This window comes from Mugil cephalus, chromosome 17 (assembly GCF_022458985.1).
Source record: "Mugil cephalus isolate CIBA_MC_2020 chromosome 17, CIBA_Mcephalus_1.1, whole genome shotgun sequence".
Classification (NCBI taxonomy): domain Eukaryota; kingdom Metazoa; phylum Chordata; class Actinopteri; order Mugiliformes; family Mugilidae; genus Mugil; species Mugil cephalus.
Window position 1 is genome coordinate 710,430 of NC_061786.1, and position 23,228 is coordinate 733,657.

General features: G+C 37.5%; 1 protein-coding gene across 3 annotated transcripts in view; it reads left to right on the plus strand.

The window, feature by feature from the left end:
• syne3 (spectrin repeat containing, nuclear envelope family member 3) overlaps nucleotides 1-22,609 on the plus strand; it is a 34,889-nt gene extending 12,280 nt beyond the window's left edge. For 2 of the 3 annotated variants that reach the window (XM_047611259.1, XM_047611258.1), the window contains 13 exons: nucleotides 2,851-3,006; nucleotides 4,348-4,707; nucleotides 5,618-5,754; nucleotides 6,506-6,680; nucleotides 7,807-7,989; nucleotides 8,370-8,513; nucleotides 10,370-10,504; nucleotides 11,757-11,918; nucleotides 12,338-12,510; nucleotides 12,692-13,166; nucleotides 14,204-14,347; nucleotides 15,053-15,238; nucleotides 19,043-22,609. In XM_047611259.1, the coding sequence (XP_047467215.1) occupies nucleotides 2,851-3,006; nucleotides 4,348-4,707; nucleotides 5,618-5,754; nucleotides 6,506-6,680; nucleotides 7,807-7,989; nucleotides 8,370-8,513; nucleotides 10,370-10,504; nucleotides 11,757-11,918; nucleotides 12,338-12,510; nucleotides 12,692-13,166; nucleotides 14,204-14,347; nucleotides 15,053-15,238; nucleotides 19,043-19,228 (2,616 nt within the window). In that variant the 3' untranslated portion in view covers nucleotides 19,229-22,609. The remainder of the gene's footprint in view (nucleotides 1-2,850; nucleotides 3,007-4,347; nucleotides 4,708-5,617; nucleotides 5,755-6,505; nucleotides 6,681-7,806; nucleotides 7,990-8,369; nucleotides 8,514-10,369; nucleotides 10,505-11,756; nucleotides 11,919-12,337; nucleotides 12,511-12,691; nucleotides 13,167-14,203; nucleotides 14,348-15,052; nucleotides 15,239-19,042) is intronic. The other variant, XM_047611260.1, reaches the window with a different exon arrangement.
• Nucleotides 22,610-23,228: the final 619 nt, after the last annotated feature.

The window sequence follows — 23,228 nt, forward strand, 5'->3', positions numbered from 1 at the left end:
ACTTCATCTGTTTCTTTGGATATCTGGCAGTCTTGATCCACTTGTGCTGTTACTGCACTCTGCAAGATAAAAGTATTAATAACGTCAAACGTTCCCCATTTTTAATGCTTGAGTAAAGACTTTTTATTGAACACTGAAATATTGCAATGACTCGTCGATGCCATTCATGCCTACTGGATCCCTTTAATGTCTTGCACGTCTTCATTGTGTTGTAGATTTAAATGACAGAAAAAATATATATTTTCTGTGTCAGTTATACTCAATAAACTATAATGACTGAGTGAAAATGAAATATTTCTTTAATTATCACTGATATATATGTTGAACACGAATTGAAACCTCCTAGGGAACATTTTATGGACACATGCGGTTTATTATTAAAACACATGCTTGTGTATATAGGAACACAATTCACACTTCATGTTTGGACAAAGAACTGAGCTGTGATAAAATTGTGCCAAGGCATAGATTGGGATAATGGTATCTACAGGGAATATACTGAATTTACAGAGACTCTGAGGTGACCCTTTTTTACTTGTTCTTTTCAAAAACATTTCATTGTGCAAGGTTTCTGTGTTCCAGTTAATTAACTGTTCAAACTGTTCCTGTGTGGTATTCCCTGCACGTTGGACAGTAGCTGAGGCATATGGCTTGCGGTTATTACTCAGGATCATGTGTTCTGATACATGACTGGGAAGAGCCTTGCTTTTAGGTTGTGAAAGCTCTGTTTCGGCTAATTAAAATGATACCTGGTGGCTTATGTAAAAGTGGACACAGAACGTGTGCTGAATATTACTTAATGTTAGAAAGGTGTGAGGAGGGAATTTAAAAGTTAGAGGAAATATACACTGTAAAACTGAACGAGTGGAGAATACTCAAAACCTTTGTGGAAAATGATTACCTAAGATTTTTGAAGTTAACTTACTTGAATTTGTATTTGTAAATTGAAATTTAAAATTTATTAAAGCTTAGATATTCCCAAGTTCACTGTACTTTGCAATTATATTTTGTATAAACTTAAAAGCAAAAATAAAATGTGGACTTATAAGTTCACTCTAAATAAAACCTCTAGTCAATTTACATTTGAAAGTTTGCAATTTATTTTTATTTTTAGGTGCACATTAATTTAGTTTATTCCAACATAAAAGTTCATTTTGTTCAGTGAACTGTACTTTAGCTTTCATGTATTGTTATGTATTAGAGTTCAGGTTGCTCTAAACTAAAAACACAACTTCAGATGTACCAATGAACACTTTCATTAGATTCTTAATTAAACAGGAAGTATGAGGCCAGTTAAGTTACGCAGTTAACATCTTAGCAAACTAATCTAAATATAATGTATTAATACAATAGTTTTTATATGACTTACCAATAAAGTTGCTCTCTTTTAAGACAGGTGACTCTGTAGGTCTACACATGAACACAGACAAAACAATTCAATTTTAAAATCAGAATGAAAGAAAACACTTGGCAAATAAAGAAATTGACATATAGAGTGTATGCACGTGATATCACAGCAAGTGAAGTCTCCACGGTTACGGCCACTGAGTGGCAAAAAGTGACTGTTGGGCATGGAGATTAGCAGCATTAGTTTGAGTAATAGGCTTTAATAGCTTCTAAATTGTAAAATGAATTAAAAAAGATGAAGAGCTGTTGTGCGATTGACTAAACCAACAGATTTGAAAAGCAGTCAGAGATATATTTTTACAGATATCTGCCATCATTTTAAGCCAGGGAAGGGATACGATAAAAATCCAAGTCACTGAATACGCAGATTAAATCTGCAAAATGGAACATGACACATGTATGAGCATGGCTGTGCTAGAAAGACGCTAGTGATTGAAACCACCAACACACATAGATGGATTTCTCCAAAGGCATGTATAAGTCTCCAAAGTCAACTGAAATCAAAATGAAACTCTTCAAGCCCCTCAGAATCTATGTTTGGTGCACACCAGACATTACACATCACTACAAAGACACCATCAGTCACCCTGAAGCGTGGTGGTGGCAGCATCATTTTGTGGGTTTGCTTCTCAACAGCAGGCCCTGGATGGCTTGTAAGAGTAGTGGGTAGTATGAATGATGCATAACAAGATTCTGCAATCCAGTCACATTCAGTCTGCAAGAGAACCGAGTGACAATTGTGTGTGCACATACTGTATACATACAGTTTATATTGTTGATGGAGTAAACTGTGTTGTAGCGATGAAGTCATCGACTGAAAAGTCACAGAGGAGATGATGGAGTGGGTGCTGCGTCTTTTTTGCTATGTGTACAGTATTAGTGTGTTAGTGGGCTTTGCATTTCATTTTAAGTTGGTTAAAAATTTGTGTGCACTTTTTTTTTGTTTACATTTTACTCCTTTTTTATTAAACACCTGTGCATCCCAAAGTTTCAGTTCAGTATTTAATTTGTGCATCTATTATGAGATCCAGAAGCAGGAAAATGTACATAAGTCAGGGACCAAATCATTTGCCTTGACTGTAGAACTAGTCAACCTGAACAAATAACTGTGTACACTGAATTTCACCTCTGTGAGCTTAACAGTAACTGTCCCCTATGTCTTTTTAAAGTAGTTTGTGTGTGTGGTGTGTGTGTGTGGTGTGTGTGTGTGTGTGTGTGTGTGTGTGTGTGTGTGTGTGTGTGTGTGAGTGTGAGTGTGAGTTCTTTTTATGAAGTCTCGGTGGTCTTGTTTTGTAGTACTTTATGGACTTCAAAATCTTGAAGTTCACATCCAGGATCCTCATTCAATTTTCCAAATGTAATCTGTGATGTGTTTTGAAAGATTTTCATTCGTTTTTGAACAGTGCAGTGCTATAAATTAACATGTGTTTCCTGCTGTGCTAGGAGCGCCTGTCACAGCTTCAGAAGATTGTTGAGGAGCACGAAAACTACCAAAGCCGTGTTCAGAAGTTCCAGTCCTGGCTGCTGTCAAAAACTAAAGAACTGACTGATCTGATGGAGAGGGAGGATACAGCAGAGAACAGGCTCAAAGCCTTACAAGTAAGAAACTGAATTAGTTTGGCATCACTGGATATTTCCCTATTCATTGCCTCAAAACCTGCCTCTGTTATTCAAATAGTGGAAATAATATTCCAAACCCTAGGAATATCATTAGCTGTGTAACATTCAGACAACTATTTGCATAACTCTTTTAGTTCTTGGTTGGCTTTTAACTTAAAATATTTGAATGATATGTTAGGTTTCATTAATGGTAACATAACCAAGCTCAGAAAAACAGTAAAAGTAGATGTAACTCAGATTTAATAGAAAATATTAGCAGTAATTTGTATTTCTAAGGCCAAAGAGTGAGAGCACAAGTGTCACTGTTAATGCAGTAATTGATGTACTGATGGAATCTATGCTAAAATAACTCACCTGGGTACTTTATGCAACAGTGGCCAAAATTATCAGAACGCATGTCAGATCTGGGAATGTTTACCTTTTTTGCTTCCAAAACAGGATATCCTTTCATAATGTGTATGAAACATGCAGATGGTTGCACTGAGCAAGTGAGTCCAACTCCAAAGATTTGGTGTATCTACTTTTTTTGCAGCAATTACACCAGTCCATCTCTCTGGTATAGTGTCAATATATTTCTTGACAACTTCAACACTAATGTTATCCCATGCCTTGTGCATCCAATAGTAATATTAATTTCAATAGTCATAAAAATCTCATCAGTCCACAACACATTATACCAGTCTTCCTTGGTCCATTTTTTGTGTTCTTTTGCAAGTTACAGACATTTCATCCTATTGTTCTCTTTCAATAAGGATTTCTTTGATGCTATTCTGCCACTAAGTCCTTCTTCTCCCAATTTCTGATGCACAGTTCTTGACGTCACCGCTGCACCATTAGTCATGGTACTGTTGATGAGCAGTATGAAAACACACACTGTGCTTAAACTCTTTACATTCCCCTCAATGTAACCACAAACCCACCAGTTCAGTGTTTACACAAATAATTTCCCTCCTTCTGTGAAAGAACATGTTTATGTGACTTTAACAGCGAAACAAGTCTAGCCTGTTTTTATGTAAGGAAAATTAAATTCTCTTCTCTATAGTTTAAAGAGCCTAATAAGCATAGTAATGACTATGTAGATTTTTCATTGGTTTAATGGGTGTTTTAATGGCCAATTCAACAGAAACTTCTCCAACGGAAACCTCTTAAAAATGCCCACACTAATTTTGCCCACACTGTACATGAATCAATTAATAGTGTATGATGAATTTGCTATGTCACTTATTATTCTACAGACTGAAATTTTCAGATTTGGTAGTCACAAATATATAATGTTACAGACAAGTACTTGCAACAAAATATTTTGTCTAACTGTGTCAGGCTCTGGATGACAGCGTTGCCTGTGAGGAGAAAACCCTACAGCAAATTGAAGGCTTGGTGGATGCTGTCAAGGCCAAGACATCTCCTGCTGGTGGGGAGATGGTTATAGAGGAGGCGGAGGAGTTGAGGCTGGGTTGGCAGAGGTTGAGGCAGGGCCTGTGTGAAGCGGAAGAGGGCCTGCATTCCAGCCTGGACTCCCAGAGTCAATACATGGCCAGGTGCCAGCAGCTGGGAGAAGACATTGGCCGCCTGAGGGTGTTTCTGCAGGGGCTGGACCAGGAACTGAAGGGGACCCACGAGTCCAGGGAGCACACTGACCACACTGAAGAACAGATGGTGGGCCAGTGGAGGAAATACACGGTAGGTTTGTTCGACATGGCAGAAATAAAATAAAATATGAAATTTCAGATAGATAGATAAATACTTTATTCATCTCAATGAAAAATTCACTTAGTAAATAACGTCACCACTGAGGCTGTCTTCAAATAAATGTATTGGAATTGGCACTTTACCAAGTCATCTGTGGCATTGTATTTAGTGTGCAGTGAAGCCACAGGTGTCTTAACAAAATAGGTTAATTAAATTTAAAAATAATGATCAAAGTTCTTAAGCCACATTGATTGTGATCTTTTTGTGCCATTGTTCTTTCTCTACCCAAACCCTTTTGAATATGTAGCTTTGTTACGGAAAATGAAGTCACTTAGTGATGAAGAAAACAGTTTGCTGACATCAATTTTAAAACAATATCCTGTTGAGCCATGAAATAATGTGGAAGGGATATTCAGCCACACAATTATTCATCATTTCACATTATTGGTGTCAGAATTCTGTATTCTGTCGTAGAACATCTGACAGTGCAATTCGTTAGTGAATGAGAAGATATAACGGACAGACACGTTAGACGTTAGGTCTAAAATGGAGTAGTTTTCAGCTATAACTCCTTGACAATTTGACTTTGTGCATGAGTCTGTTCTACATGTTACTCATTTATTTAGCTGAGTGATTATATGAAAAGTGAATATTGGTCTTTATTGCTTTCACTTTGCAGTAATTTCTGTTTCTCTTCATCTACAATAGCTGCTAGATGTTTGCTCTATCTGACTCTGAAATACTACTTGTAGTAATTATTTAGAAATTATTTAATAAAGACCATGGTATTCATCAATAGCTAAGTGTGATTCTCTGCGGTAAAATCCCACAATCCCATTTCTTGACTTGGTTCTGTGTTCCTTGAATTTATATTGCATGTTTTTCATGTTTGTATTTGTAGGGTGTGAGGAATACTCTCGCGGGGGAGGAATCTCAAGTGGACCATCTTAAGACTCAGCTCAAAGAACTCTTCAGATTCTCCGGGGACTCACGCCATCTTTCTGATGATGTCCTGGCTGTTGTCAAAGAGCATCAGAGGTTTGTGATGCAGACTTACCACTGTTTGAAAACATTAAAGAACCAAAAAGCTGGTAAACCATTGTCACATAGTATCTGCAAATACTTATTAAAGTGTGCTTCCTTATTTCCCTCAGTTTTCAGAATTGACAATAATCATTTCTGTACTTTCCTTTGATTAATATATTATCTCATTTCAGAAAGTGAAGTATGAAAGTTTAATGTACCACACAAATTTTGTTATTAAACAAATAATAGACATTGTCAGAATTACCACACATTCATTTTTACTCAGGGTTCTTGGCACACTTAAGTGACCTTTATTCTCTGTATCCTGACACAATGGAACACTTGAGGAGGGGATTCATTTATTTAGTGAGCATGTGGAGACAGCAATAAAGAATTAATAAACGAATACCTACCTTCTAACATGTATAAACAAAATAAATACTTGAGAGAATTTCAAAATTAAGTGGACATCACTCTGATCACAGGACAGCTGAAGTTGTGGCTACTTGATCATTGTTACATACTCCATTCTCATCAGAACCGCAACCACAATGGTTCTTTCCAAGATGCACCATTAGTCAGTCCAGGTGAATCAACAGCAACTCACTGTGCTTTCAGAGTTTTCAGGAGTTGATGTTTGAGTTCAGGCAGGACACAGTTGATATTTCTGGACATTTCTGAAAATGATATTTCATTACAGCAAGGACTGTCTGTCCCTCCTGTGCAAATCTCTCTATTGTAATAGTCTCTGTTTATGTTACAGTGTGAAATGTCGAGCAACCAGGCTGTGTTCAGAGTCAGAGTCGGGGCTGAGAAACATACTTCAAGACCCGTTGCTGGTGTATGCCCAGTGGAGCCACAAGGTGTCGCATGTGTTGGAGGCTTCTGCTGAGGTCACCGACTTCTCTCACACTGCCATGTTGGTCCAGAACATAGAGGTAAGCTACGCAGGTTATCTTCAGAAACCACTGGATAGTTTTACTCGTTCATATGAAAACATCCCCATGAATGTTAACTAGGGTAAGTCCATCTCCCACTGTTTGGCCCATTTGGTAAGCCAAACTATTAAGGCATTCATTTTTTGACAGTAAGTTTAACAATAGCCCGAGAATTTCTGCTAAAATCATATGCCATTTTGTTAACATCCTATGATTGTTGACCAGCCTGACAGATGGCTTGAATGAACAAGTAAAAGCTTTAAAGGTAAAAGTCAAACAAAACCAATGCTGCTTTTAATGCTATCTCCAGAAACAGAGCACGACATGGCATTCACACATAATACATCTGTGTTGAGGAAAAAAAACAAATCAAGAATGGTTTTCAGTGTACTCCAACTTTCTAAATTCAGTAAAATACGGAAAGCTGTGGGTGCCAGTCATCTTTGATTCTCTGTTAAATGAGGGGAGACAAACAACCCACTGTAAAATTAACTGCCAAAGATGGCAGTTATGTGACATATTCTCCCTCTCCCCCAAAAACCTAGTTGTCTGATCTTGACAGCCAAACCAGGAAACATATCAAGTAGAATAGGAACATGGTATATACTTGGGTCGTAAAGATGATGTTCATAGGATACGAGTCTGGGCTTTTGAACCAAAGCTAAATAACGAGTTCATTACCAAGTTGAAAGCCAAATGGCGAGACTTGGAATTAGGACTTTGTAAATGGTCTGAAAAAATGTATTATCAGGCAAATGTGTCTCAATCACAAAAATAATAAAACATGCTTTCCCCGCCATTTAATTAATGTCCACTGTAAAATACATTTCAAAGTTAAGGCTTGTGTATGAGTTGCATCACTGTAATATCATTGTAGCAAAATCAAAAAATTCTGTGTTAAATTCTGAGATTGCTAAAGTAAATGTCCATGTATAGTATGTGCTGAGATTTATTTCAACATAATTAGAATATAGTGACATGAACTGTTGTCCAGTATTTGCTATGCTTCATTTGGAAGTGCAATAATGTTGCCTTGGTCAGTCGTACAGATAGTTTAGACATGAGGCATTGACTAAAAATTCTAAATACAATAGACTGCATATGTTTTTTTTCTCTTCTATGTTAGCGTCTGCTGAAGGACAGTGTCCAGTTACAAGAACGCTTCAGCCTGCTGCAGGTAAAGAGGGACCTGCTGGACTCTGTGTTTGGTCCTGAGAGATCTGATGGTCTGCAAGGAGAGCTGAGCACTGCCATTAAGAACAGAGAGCTGCTGCACACTCAGCTGCTGCAGAGGAAGAGCAGGCTAGAGGTATCGGCATCCTTCTGCCACTCACTCACCGGTTTGCTACTCCCTCACCTTCAATTTGGATGTGAACGTCTCAAAAGGAAATTGTGAACATATTCCATAGACATGGACAAGATAGACGATTTAATAACTGAATTTAATAGAAAACGGGCTAATATGTTATAAGTTGTATGTAAACATGCATTAAGAGAAGCTGACCAGCTAGGATCTTTGCAGTCTGCTTTTTTCTATCACAGTATATGGTAGACACAGTGTATGCTCTCACCACTTCAGTGAGCAAAAGAGGGCTCACGTTACTGTTGCTTTTAAATGCTAACAGAGCACCATTCTTCAGGCACCTCTATGTATCATGACATCATGACAGATAATATTTCCCTCCACAGGGCCTAATTTCAAGAACCAAGGACTTAGGTAATGCCTTTGATCAGATTACATCCGAACTGGGCAGTTTCAGGGATCGACTGGTGATAGCTGATGGCCTTCACCCTGACATTCTTACCAAAAGAAGCCAGTCAGACCAGTTCAAGGTGAGGTAATATCAGACCCGACCACACAGCATGTTGTGGCTTCCATGATTATTATGCAGCTTTGTAAAAGCTACAGCAGGGCTCAACAGAGTGCAAAATCAGAAAACAACCTCAGATCAAAACCTTTACTGATTCTATTGTATCTAGGAAATCTGGGAAAATGCTGTAATGCATGATGGAGTAATGCTGAAACTGTTAAATCTACTACAAATGCATAAATATTTTATTTAACCATTGTTTTTAGTTCATATAAGTTCGCTGAAAATCAGTCAGAACTTTAAAACTCAAACATGGTAATCGATAACTGCAAACACTATTTTCTTTTAATTTACTATATTTAGACTTTAAACTTAAAAAAATAGAAAAGACAACCCGAAACAACGTAATGCACATTCCATGATCAAAACATTATACAGAGAGATGCAAGTTTTCTGTTACTGTAAACTAACAAGAGTAGAAGATGAAGTGATATCCAAAAGGCCTATGTTTAAAGGAGAAAGAGAGACTAGTTTGGTTTTGTGCATTTTGAAATGGGGAGGGTTACTAGGATGCATGATAATTATCGGCCCGATATCAGGAAATCATGACATTCCGATAAGTCCGATATCATGACTTATCGGCCGATAACATATAATATATCTTTTTGTCAGCGCTGCGGCCTGCAGTGAATGCTGCGTTCAAGTGGCGTCAGTATAATCGGAAAAACTACCTTCTGACTGAAAAAATGCATTACTCCCTCATGTCGGAAAACAACTTGTCAACTCTGTCATAATTTTGGTAGTAGCTGACTGATATCAACGTCTTATCCACAGTATTTTACTCATTGCCCTGGATGTTACACATAAATCATACAAACGTGAAAATAAAAAGGTCAGGAGAGACGACTCGCAAACCAGGAAAGGGGAGTTTCTGTCACCACATGAATGCATCACAACGTGCATGCATTTGTAAATATACATAAAGGCAAGGCGGCAGTAGTGTGGGAGTTTTTTTAATTTTTAAAGAAAATACCAGGAGGAGGGACAAATAGCATAGACACTGATTCTAACTTGTGTCAGTGCATTATTTATTTTTTAGAACTTGTGGAATGCACTTTTTCACTTTATTTACTTTTAAATCTGATGCAAAGTAATTTAGGTCTAAAGGCCTTTATTTGGGGATTTTCATTTGAAATATCAAATAGTTTTGTTTGACCCTGATCTTTTAGCAAATGTTTGCCTGCTAATAGTTTTTCTTCTGAAAAAATAAATATCTTCATTTTAAGAGTCAGAACTGTTTGTTCATTAGTCTTTCTTATCTCCAGGTATGGTATTGGTTATCGGTATCAACCTTTAGTTGATTCAATTGAATACCAGCAAATTTGTGATTTTTTGCAAAAGCACTCACTTTTCCTTGACTGTTAGTGTTATCTTTTGGAGGATTTCTTTGAAGTTGAACATTTATTGATGTACTTTAACCTATATTATTGTGTTAATAACTAAACCACCAGGTCCCAACTGTGATGTTCACATTTCCATGTTTTACCGCACACTGTTTGGAGTTCTTCCATTGGCTTTCTCTACACAGACCCTGTAATATTAGATCCTTTAGACACTGTGCTTGTTCACCTACTTTACGGGAACACTGTGCTGCTATGATCAATTAATTTCCCTTGTGGACCATTAAAGTGTGTCTAAGTCTAAAATAATTGTGTTTATTTCTGTTCTATAAAACTGTTGACAGTAACTGATTATTGATTATTCAACATCTATAAACATGAACACACTGCGGTGGTGTACATCATTCCACAGTGGTGTTAATGTGTTTTGTTTCCCATGGCATTCTGTAACATTGTATATGCGCTTGTGTGTCCTCAGGTAATCCAGAAGGAGCTAGAGGACTTTCAAGGCCAAATTATGGCACTGGAAACTCTGATCTCCTCTAGTCAGAGCAATAGAACGCAGTTTGAGAAGCTTTGTTGTGAATGGAAGCATCTGCACAAGGAAGTCACTGTAAGTGATGAGAGTACTTATCAGTTCACCCCAACCAATAAAAAATGGCCAATAAATAAATCCTCTTATCGAATATTCATTTCCACCCTTGTACTATTGTTGGATGTACAATGATATACTAAAGCTACAGTGAACCCTCGTTTATTGCGGGGGTTACGTTCCAAAAAGAACCCGCGATAGGCGAAATCCGTGAAGTAGTCAGCTTTATTTTTTTTTACAATTATTATACAATACAATACTGTACTATAGAATGAAACCAAAGATCAAAACCTGTTTTCAGGCCCAAGCATTTGTTTAAGTAATAAAAATATAAACATTTTCTTACAAATAACTATGATAGTTTTTTAGAAATACTGTAAAGTAATAATTTTAATAATCAATACGAGGTTGGACACATTGTGACTCACGCGTATTTCGCAGTTCCACTGACTGTTCATCCAGAAGTTTAAATTTTTCTGCCGTTTGGGCGCGTTCGCAGGTGCCTTTGTCGGTGCAGAACGTTTCGTCAACATTGTGGGTTTTGTCATGGAGAAAATTTGCAAACGTCAAACGTAAATTTGGCAAGTTGTACAGAGACGAAGCACGGAGACTGTTGACATTGGTCTACCGTCCCTTAGCCAATCAGGATGCAGAACACAATGCACTGTAAAAATAAATAAATAAATAAAAAGCATAAAAAAACTGCACTAAAAAATCCGCGAAAGGTGAACCGCGTTATAGCGAGGGTTCACTGTATACAAAAGAAGGTTCTAACCATTTACCAATGCAGAGTGTGCAAAGACAAAGGTACTGCACATGCAAGGGATTTTTTTAAGGTTTCTTGAAAAACATTTCCCTAATGCCACACTGACATAGTATGTTTGTCAGCTCTTTATCTACAATTGCAGCCTGGCATTTTGAGAATGCAAAAGTTTCAGATGTTTAAGGTCTATGTCTGCCCATCTTTGCTTTTAGAGAGATTAACACTTGTTAGCAATCCTTTAACCAGCTGTTACACACGCACGCACACTCTGTAATCGGTGAACCAGAACAGTTTATACTAAAATGCAGTACATTCTGTTAAAATAAGGATAAAAAAAAAAGACAATATGTATTTTTAATTACTTTTTTTTTTTTGACCAATCAACCAGTCACCAAGGTCCAATGAAAACATCAAGCGAAGCATGTGTGGGCTGGGTGAAGTTGACATGTTTTACCACCTTGTCTTCGTTACCATTTACTTATTCAGTTCCTCATTTTATTTTTTATTCAGGCAAAAGTGCTTGAGAGTAAAAAGAACATTGAAGACCACGAAAGCTTCCATGACAACCTGCTGAACCTGGAGAAGTGGCTGATGGTCATGAAGCAGAAGATGGAGTCCTTCCACAGCCCCTCAGGAGAGTGGAGCATAAAGGGCCGCCAGTATGAAGCGGAGGTTTGTGTGTGTTCTTCAGCCTTTGTGCTTAAAGGTTTAGTTTGAAGTTGATGTATTGTGTTGATTGTATTCTAACTAACTGAAAATGAATTTTATTTGCTCTCATTGGCTGAGAGATCTCAGCGTAATGTGAAAAAAAAAAACACATATCGACAAGTAGACAAAACACAACACATGGTTTGCAAATACAACATAACCAAACAGAGAAATGTGATTGGAATGTCCACAACCCCAGCAAAACCTCACAACATCAGCAAGTCTTTTCTCAAATTACAGTGCATTGTGCTGAGCTCTTTTGGCCATTTGTATTTCAAATAAACTATATTGCATGCGTCTTCCATATATCTACTGTCTGACAGTCCATGTGCTTATATAGGCATCTGAGTTACAGTCAATTCATTCATTGTCTCTGTTTACAGAGAGAACTCGTGGAATTCCCAGAGAAGGAGCTTCATCTGCAGCAGTTGGAAGTTCAGGGTCAGGGAGTTTTGGAGAAGACTTCAGAGGAGGGACAAGTCCATATTCTGCGAGACTTGAAGCGCATAAGAGACGCATGGTTGACACTGTACAACATGCATCTCAACCTTCACAGGTACCAGAAAGACATGGTAGACTGAATGTTTTTGTCAGGGCCCTTTTTGTGAACACATTAATGCTGTTATGGATTTTTTTTTTTTTTTATATATATTTAGCATGTGTTCGCCTGGATGCAAGTGCACTTATTAGATTTTGGGGACCAAGTTAATGTGGTCACTTAATGCTCTTTCTCATAGGCTGCTGAACAGCTCCACAGACCAGACACAGTCTGGTGTAGGAGAGGTTCATGGAGAAGGAAGCCTGCTGAGAAAGGAGGAAGAGGGTGCAGTGACAGGGCAGGCTGGGTTCATTCAGGACCAAAGGGAAGGCTACACCATATTGCCTGGAAAAAGCAATGACAATCTAATCCCATCTAAGACGGTCAGTGGCCACTCCTACCAAGAAGATGAAAATGATTCCTTTGACTATAGCCTTCCCAGCAGAGCAGTAGATTCTGCTACTGGAAGACCTGAGAGTGAAAAGCCAACAGAAGGTGAGAGCGGAGCCTTGGATGGAGATGGAGGAGCAGAATCGTCCACACTGGCCAGCTATGATGTGGAAGGAAGAATGGACTCCAAAGAAGACAGCATGGAAGCAAGGAAAGGAACATCTGTGCGGTTCAGAGGGGACTCGGGCAAGAAGTCATCGATGACAGCAATAAAACACACAACGGTAATGTTTTTTAAAGAACTGTCCGTTTTTTTTTCTGTGGGTTATCAGTACAGGTCATGCACAGTCTGTGTATATTCCTCCAGGCTTTCTGAAATACTCTGTATATATAAAACAGTTTTGGAGCTGAGTGTTCATTTGCTGGCAAGATTTTTATAGTCTATGTTAAGAATTAATTGATAAACATAAATTCTGAGAAAATGGAGATTCCGGGCGTTACAGCTGTAGGAATACCCAGGAAGAGGCATAGAAATTTCCTGAGGGTCATGGTGTTTGTGATGCTGCACAAACACCATGACTATGTAAAAGGGTTAAAAATAAGTCAGAGCATGGATGATTATACTGTCTTTATCTAATCTCCAGTGAACTTCACATTGCTTTTATGCAGTTTAGACCATAAGATCAAACAAACACAAACAAAACTAATATAGTTCTTTAATTAACCATTATTACCACAGCAGACAATTACAAAAATACTGACAGAAGTTATTAGTTATCAACTGAAGGGACCCACCTGTTACTACATGCTGTACTTTTGGCAGTTTTCTGACCACCAATTAACAGATTATAAAATAACATTTACATAGTTTTTTTATTTATTTATTTTTTAATGTGTTTGGCTGGTACAGCTCTGGTAATGTTTCTGCTGTGTTCCAAGGGTTGTTAGTTAATTCTAGAATTAGTGTTGAGAGACTTTCAGTATCTTTCTTTACTCACAGTGGTCTTTTGCAGATCTTTTTCTCAGTAAAATGAATGAATTCAGTCAGTCACTTTGTGGATGCAGCTCTTTGGGCGTCAGTATTGAAGTTTATTCTGTCGTGTTTACATATTGGTTGTTGTTGTCGCCTTCATACCTGTTTTGCACATGCTGGGCCTACCAATTGTTCTTGAAATCAGTGCTTTTCTACCTATTGGCTCCCATTGGTACCACTAATGTTCCAGTAGGTGGACAATCTGCTCTACCTAGTGAGCCACAGCTGCCCCATGGCTGAACTACTCCTAGATTGGTGATTGTTTAATCTGTCCTTTGCATTTTGCAGGAAAGTAAATCACACTATGAGTCCAGGAGGCAGATGTTTGAGGACTGGCTGTCCAAAGAGAATGAGCTTCTCTCAGGGCTACTTAATACCAAGGAATCAGCGCTCAGTGCCAAAGAGGTCAAAATGAGACAGGATACGCTCAAGGTGAGTTTCAGTAAACATTTGAACTTTCATGAACGTCGATTCCCTCTTCGTTCTAAGAGTATTACCCTGTTCTTCAAGTGTCTTACCTAACATTGCTGTATACATGTCCAAAGTGCTGACTCTGACACTGTTTACACCTATCTTGAGGGACTAGGGGAACTTGTAAATTTATTTGTAGTGGAGATGAGGCTGTTATAAAGAAGCTCAGGACGAAGCTAAGTCAGCAAATGTGTAGAACTACTAACTTCACCGGCATTAAAATGAATCTTTATGGGCTGAGGCCATCCCCAGTTTAGTGACTTTTAGTGACTCAAATTGGGTTAGCTTACTGAATTACTTTACCAGATAGGAAATTCTGCTTTAAACCTCTATTCATATATATCTTTTGGCTATTACAGACACCTCCCTAACGTCAATGGCATCTTTATGTTATCTCTTAATTTAGCAAAATCCTTGTTACACTACCCGGTTAAAACTGACTGTCTTATATATTTATATACAGGACACTTTAGTCAATCAACTGTGGCAATAACAGCATGAATGTGAATTTGTTGGATTTACTTCAAGAGTCCTGAAAAAAATCTATACATTATAGTAGAAATGGGAACTATATGAAACTGCAAGAATTCCAGGTAGACTACATCTGTAATTCTAAACTGCTAAACACTTAGACAGGTGATGATATTGTTTTGTGTCCTGGTGCAGGCTCTGAGAGCCAGGGTAAGCTGGGGTCAGGAGATGTTTCAGCAGTTGCTCCAAGAGAGTCAGGACATTGATACTGGCTCTGAATCAGCTGAGGATATGGGCCTGGAAGAACTTCGCTACCGTTGGATTCTCTACAAGTCGAAACTTAAAAATATGGGAGGCATCAAGGCTAAGACAAGTACCAAGGTGAGAGACACACTGACGATTGTAGAGGCATTCAGATTCTCTAAAAGAGACTGTTTCTCGAGCTGTGGTAATGGGTCATTTGGGCAAACATTGTATGTAAACTAATATGTATTAGTATCTTGTCGGTGGAATGTTATGAAGTCAGCAAACATCATTTTATTTATTTAAATTAAATATCTTCATATATCACAGTTTCAAACTAATAGGTTACAATAAGCTAGATATCTCAATCAACTGGCTGGATTTCCAAGTTTTTGCTTTTATTTATTTATTTATTTATTTATTTTTTGCTTAATGGATTTGTTACATAATGTCGATACACTATACAATATAAGTGAGCTTGGCCTCTCTTGGTCACACAAAAGTACACTGTGCTTTTGTTCACCATAAGGTGGCAGTGTAACATCATTTAGGTTGCTGCTTGCAAAGCGTAAGAAAAACACAGCTATGTTTTTGTCCAACTGAGTAGCCTTTAAATTCACATTTGCCATCGTTTTAAATACTCTGTATAGATAGTATTTATGTCAAGTAGCATAATGTATTTACAAATTAAAATAGCAGCCATTACTTCTAATGGTCTCTCACTAGTTAAATCATATGCTCTTGTACAGCATTTGTGTAGAGTGCAAAGACCTAGTCACCCTCGTTTTCCACCACCCACAGCCTCAGTTTCTGCCATTCTACAGAGGTTTTATGCAACAGTGTTGCAGTTTCTTTCCCTGGGGTGTACTTTAATTTTCCCCCAAAATAAGAAACAGATTCGACAGTTCTGAAATCTGCTAAAGTTACAGCTATAAACTTAAGGCAACATAAAAATCTACATGAAAATTTGAAGATTTTAAGAAGCTTGCACCCTACTGTAGACAGGGTTAATACACAGCTGGCTAGGTGGCTGATAGTTAGCATTTTGTCTTGGAAAATCAAAACAAAATCCACAGATAAAGTTACTATAGCACACTGTGGTCATTAATGGCTGTTAAATCATAGCCTCACCTTAGTGGTACTCTTTAGTAAAAAATAATACTGATGTAACCACACATATAGTTTCTGATAATTACAAGTGACTACAGAGAAGTTTCCGCTGCGGATGATGTCAGGTTTTAAAACGGGTGAAATATTTCACTGAAAGTACTGAAAGTAAAAGCAGAACAACACCCCCTATGATTTGTTAGATCATTGCTTACTCTAATTAATAATAAACGAATTACTCATGCATCCATGAATAAGAACTTTGGCAGTTGGTTGAGGTGTAGTTCATTCACAGCTTTTTTTGTAGGACTGTGACTTTATTCTGTATCATTTTGGTTTATCATTCTGATGATTTTCCCAATTGATTATTGATGCAACCAGCCACACAACAACTTTTCTGCAAAGCTTTATTCATTTTAAACTGGTTTGTTTAAAGTGCTTACACTTCATCATTTTAAGTGTTTCACCGTGCGACGCTGATGCACTGTGGCAAGGCAACTGTGGTTTTACGGAACACCGGTTTTGACAATTGGGTTCTGGCTTTGTCACCTTCACAAAGTTTAGGCACAAGCCAGTGTCATTGGTGATGAGCATAAACATTGCAACACGATTTATTCCACGCAATTCAGTGTACTGTATTTATGTAATCATTACCTCTATGGCTAAAGAAGAATCATGCTAGTGATAGCAAGCTAGGCTACAGGGATGTCATGGACTTCTTGGGAAATTCTGTTTAACCTGGTTATAAATTGAATTACAGTGTCAGGAGTTTAGCTTCAAGAGGGTTTGTTTTAGTCACTACTGTTACACACATCACTGATTAAAACAACTGGACGTGGTACATGTTTGTCTTCATTGTCTTGTGCATGTATTTAGTCGACCATGACAGTTGAGGTTGTGTTGAGTCTATGAAACACAGGCATAACTTCGCTGTGTTTGTCATGTGGAGGTATGACTAGCTAGTTTCACATCCCCTTCCATCAATCATTTACCTTTAAACACACAACCAACTCCCCCTTCATGTCTGTCTTTCTCTCTCAGTCTGTCACTGCAAAGCACAGTCCCAGAAGGACAAATGAAACATTCTTAGTAAACAGATCCAGATTGAATTGAATTGAATTGAATTGAATTGAATTGAATTGAATCGAATCGAATCGAATCGAATCGAATCGAATCCTCTAAACTTTTTGTAGGGATCTTACAGCCATTACAGAAATCATGGTAACTTTAGTGAAACAGTATAAAAAAACACTGGGAATCTTCCATTTGGAGTTTTATATATATTCATATATGTTTTTATTACTATTTTTTCACTTCTTTAACATGGTATTTAGCATCAAACAGATTAGGTATTCAGCATCAAACAGATTAGGAACAATGCTTATTGTTAATCAGACTTATTTTGTGGAGGAAATTTGCAAAGTGAATACCCATATTATCCATCACACCTTTCTTTTTCTTTTCTTTTTGTGATAAGCCTCAATCTAAGTCTATATCAGACATTTTGTACCTTTTAAGATTTTCTTTAGGATTCAAGTCAAGGCTCTGATTGAGCCATTTCTTAACACATCATAATCATCATTGCTAATTTGGATGTATTATTTGGATTATTACTCAATATTACTCATTATTATCTGTGATGGAATGAATGAATCCAGCTAAAATAAAGTTGGCCCAAAGCATAGTGCTAGTGTTTGTCAGTTTCCTTTCTGATTTGCTCTGTTGTTTTCAACATATTGTTTGTTGTCAGAATATTTTGAGCAAAAACAAGATTTCACATTATTTTCCGGGAAATGTGTCAAAATTGGTTTTCAGTGGCTTTTTAGAGGTTGTAATTTTTACATTAAATGAGAAAGAGTGTATGTTATTTATCCTTGTTTTATTTTTGAGATCATCATGTGCCAGTATAGAATGCATTTTAGCAAGCTGTATTCGCACAACACAAAGCATCTTAAAGATTTTCCCATCTGTTACCTTAAGTATGGAATATTTTTATGCTGGAGCACTGTGCATTTTATATTTGCAACCCCCCGTGTGGTTTAACAAATTAGTGCCAGTGAAGCTGGATGACGCAGTATTCAGAAGGTGAAAGATGAACGTAGGCGGTAAAGATGATTCACAGAATAACAAGTCTGAGAAAAACTGGAAAGAGTGTTGAAGCCTGAACTGACTCAGTTTGCTATAGTACACGATGTCTCTCATTGTGTGGGTGAGCTGCTTCTGCTTTCATCTTGTGATTTTTCAGATTCCCTGTATTCACCAGGCCTCTGATCACGTTTGGCAGATTACAGTCAAAAATGGGAAATTGCTAAATATTTATTCTGCTTCTGAGCTAATCAATTATCATAAAAGCGACACCTTGTGGTCATTCATTCTAATTCTGAGACAAAAATATCATACATTTTATTAATGCAATAATTATTGTGTTGTCTGAAAGTTGACGAGAGAGGTAAGCAGTTTAAGTTTCTAAGCTTTTTATGGTTTTATGGTACAAAGAGAGATGCCAACCAGCCTAGAAAGCTGGTTATGTGTTGCACTGTTTCATATCCTCTTATGAGTGCACATTTAGGATGAACTGCTTTAGTCACTGTGAGTCACTCATAATGTATTATTCTGATTTAAAGCCTACCATGCAAGGGAGCTGTCTTTTCTCTGGAGCTGTTGGAAAGCTTTAAATTAAAACTATTTTTTGCGTTGAGAGATAGAAGTGGAACAAAGAATTTCAAATTTAAAAAGCTCAGTCGTTCATTCTTGTTTTACCTAGCTACATTGTAATTATATAACCCACTATATGTTTATGTGTGTTCCACTAACGCTGTGTTGCTCCTTTACTAGCAGAAGCCTGGCTTGCTGCAGCGGGTGTGTCGGCTGGCTCTTCCTCTGTGGCTCCTTCTCCTGGCCTTGCTGCTCCTAGCCTTCCTACTGCCGCTCATGGATGAAGGCAGCAGCTGCTCCCTCTCCAACAACTTTGCCCGATCCTTCAACATCATGCTCCGTTATGATGGACCACCACCAACATAAGAAACCTCTAACACCTCGAATCTCTTCATACTGCACCGTGTACCTGCAAAGGGCCTTGGATAATATTGGGAATGTTGATTTGGCTATGTACAATCTTACACTCATGCGTGACTGTAACATTATATAGACAGACACACATACATTAGCTTTAGTTCAAGCTAAAATCTGAGAAGTTCTTATTTATCTTAAATATGTGTAAAATACCAAGGATTAACTAAACTCAATAGGACTACAGATGCTTATTCTTAGAATTTAGAAATACCGCAACATACGTACTAAAGCTTCAACTTTTGTACATCAGAACTTCAAATGACTACATTTTAATCATCAACATTACTCACCAAATCAGTGCCAGCTAGAAGGCACTTTTTATGGCGGCTCATGGAGAAATATTTACATTTTACTTTCTCATTTTAGATTAGTTTGACATTATAACTAGTCATCATGTATTAATGACATGTTGACTCATGTTGTCATTAATTCATGGTGTTTTATTAATGCTTGAGTCCAACTGAAGTAAATTACAAAAGCTCAGTAAATACATTGTTTAAGTAGTATCTACAGAGAGATCATTGTGGCATACAGTGGGTTAAAGTCGACTATCCCAGAGGTGTGGTACTGGGGCCTTGTTATGATAAATTACAAAGCACTGCCAGTGTTTTAAAAACATTAACATGTTTATTATACCCATATTCTTTATATATAGACATGAATGAGTGTGATGATATCCATAGGATTTGAAGAACTTCTAGGTGGTGCCAGACTCCCGACTTATTCCTGACTCATATATAACAGGCTCAATAAGTTGAGCTGAGTAAGTGATGCATGCACATCCAACTGTAATGGTGCTTGTTATTCAAACTGGCCACAGCATTATGGTGAACATCCAACCTTGATAGAATTTTATCGGGTTAGTTACATAAATGTATACCCAGCTATATTCAGCTATAAACAGCCACAGGGAACTATTGAATCAGCCTCAAGAAGCCTTTTGAAGGAACTGCAGTATTTGCACTTCTGCTTTATTTTTCTGCCCCAAAGGTAGCATAAACAAAGTTTCGTATATAGTAATAGGTGAAATGTAATTCCTTATAGAAGGAAAATATTCTGTTATAACATGAATGTCAAAAGTTGAACTAAAAAAAATTGGTTCGTCGTTGTCATGGTGACTTGTATTTGCCTTTTTCTGTTGAAATGAGTACTGTACAACATAGCCCCATTTTAAATCCTGAATACGGGCTCCACTGATAAAATGTTTACATCATTTAGATCTGTTTTAAAGTAGCCTCATCTGACGGTCCTATTCACAAGTCTCAGCCTTGTGAGAAATGACATTTTTTCCTCCTTCTGGAAGAGACCCAAAAAGGGCCGCTGTATACATTGGCTCTATGCCATAGATTGAGGGTTTAAAAAGACAGTATGCTGTATTTAAAATAAACTGACTGTCATGGAAAACCAGCCATTTGAAAAGAACCAAACTGAAACAAAGCTCTAATCTTTACTCAACCAAATAGTTAGATCCAGTTCCAGATAGCATACGTTGCTGTCTGGAACAGCTGCGTGTTGCAGTCTTTCACATGAAAGTTGCTGTACAGTGATGACTGTTCATGTTACTCACAGAATTGCCATACATACGTATCTGAAAAGAAATGAGGACTTTACTGTCTAATGATTATTGACAATGATTACTGAAATGTTTCAAATGAAGGCATATTTATATTCATGTATGCCCAGACATTTGAGTGAGCAGTGTATCCATGCAAATCTACTCTTATGAGTGGGAGAGGGTTGAGACGATTTGTAGTATTTGTGTAATCTTTGCAGAATGTACATTACAGAACCAAAGACAATTCTTTTAAATTCAGTGTGTCTGGAGACTGTTTGAGAGTCCACACTCAGTGTTCCTTTGTGTTAAGACTAACAATTTTAAATAGTATTTCTACCCCACTGACAAGGTATAAAAAGTAGATAAAAGAAAATGGAGATCCATTTAACACGCTCGATATCACGCTTACTTAAATATTGGGTGTTTGAAGATGTTTTATGTTAAGTAAAAAAAAATAAAGAATTTGCAGTTTTTATGCACCAGAGCCAGGTGGCTGCCTACACAAGTTAAAAAGGGCCTAAATTATGCAAGGACTCTGCTTCTGTTTGTCAATGTCTAGGACTTTGATGATGAGCAGAATTATCTCTGGTGGTCACAAAAAGAGAAAGAAGGAGTCAAGTAATGAACAATAATCAAGTAAACTTGTGTGCTCGCTTCTAAATTAAGCAAATGATCAGTAACTGTAAGCTGACGTGCAACTGGTTGCTCGGCATCAATTGAGATTAATTTGTCCTTACTTTGTCCTTACTATGCACATGGGCTTTCCTGCTTGTGCACAGGACAGGTGAAGGGGAGCGGGGTGGCGTGAGGAGGACAGTATGTTATATAAATCCACAGACCTCTTAGAATGAAAGGCTTAATTAAGGATACAGAGGCTGCTCTGATTCAGTGTGATCGCTGGGTAAACTTTAGCTTTGCTGTGTGCTTTTGTTGAAGCTTTGGTAGCTTCTGAAAAAAGGAATGGAATATTTTTGGTGTTGAGTTCATAAAATCCACTTATATTACATACTGCATTGAAAACAGCATAAAACATATCTATAGTTATGACTTAGCATGTATAACACTTGCAGAAGTTTTGTCATGTGAGTTGATGCTGCATTGTATGCTGGGTAATAATATGCTTCAGTGGAACAGCTGTTTATTACACTGCTCTCCTCTGTCTTCTATTATGCATGTGCCCCTTTAGAGAACCTATGCAATACCCAGCTCATGTGTATCCATTGATACTTTATGCAACATGTAACATGACTTGAATCTCCTGTGTGCAACTGTGTTACAGGCCACGGAAATAGTTAGCTTAAACTTGCTATGCAAAATCCTTAAGAGTACCGGTGCGTCTGCTATCAGTTTAGCTTTTTTTATTATCATTATTATTATTGTTATGGTAATTATGGTCAAACTGAATCCAAATGTTACAAAAGGGATTCGCTCTTTCAAATGGTTTGAGTTTTTCCACATAAATAAACTGGTTTGTGGATCTTTAAGATAATGGATGCTTCATATTATTAACAGCTTGTATTTAATCCTTTCAGTCATTATTAAATATTCAGTGCTGGAATCGCTTGTGTGTGTTTTGTTTTTTGATTTGAGACTTCAAGAAGAATATGACGATCTGACCAGTGATTTTTCACTTCTTTTCTGCAATATGATAGACAATGGAGGTGCTGTTTGACTAGCTGTTTTGGTTTAATAAATAGTTCAAAGAAACTATTCTCTTATTGCTTTTGTAATAATGACTTTATATTAAAATAATCCCCAGTGTTTCATCGCCTGTATTCGCTTGTATTCTGGCTGTTTTCCTGTGGTATTGTTTTTCTTCACCTGTGTCTCTTGTCCATCCAAGAGGTGTTGAATAGGGGCAACTGGACTTGTGGAATTTTTTGAAGGAGCTACTCGGATGAGTGGCAAAATGTCTTCAAGAAAAGTCCAGTTACCTTTATTCAACACCTTTTGGACTACCATGACCTGGGTGAATGAGAACCTTCACAGACATACTGTGTGTCTTGTGTTCATATTTTATGCCGGGTAGATCAGTAGTTAGTACTGTCAGATATCACACTGTGCAGTTTCTGTAGGCCCCATGTAACAGGTCCATTTAAACACCATGTTCACTAGATAGCAAATAGAGAGAGAATTTAAATGCAAGACATCTCAGTACATTCTTCTACAGTTCCCACCTCAGTCACGGTCAACATGTGCTGCCCTTGTTGAATCGGGAAATAATTATCCAGTCCCACTTTACTGGATATTGCCTTGACTCCCTCTTTATTCTTTTATGCTTCCTGCTTCTACATTTGTCTTTCTCCAGAGATATCCATGTTGCTGCTTTAGTGTCTATTCCACGTACCTGTTTTGTTTGCTTGAGTGTTCTCGCTGAGTGTGTTGCTGTGTGTG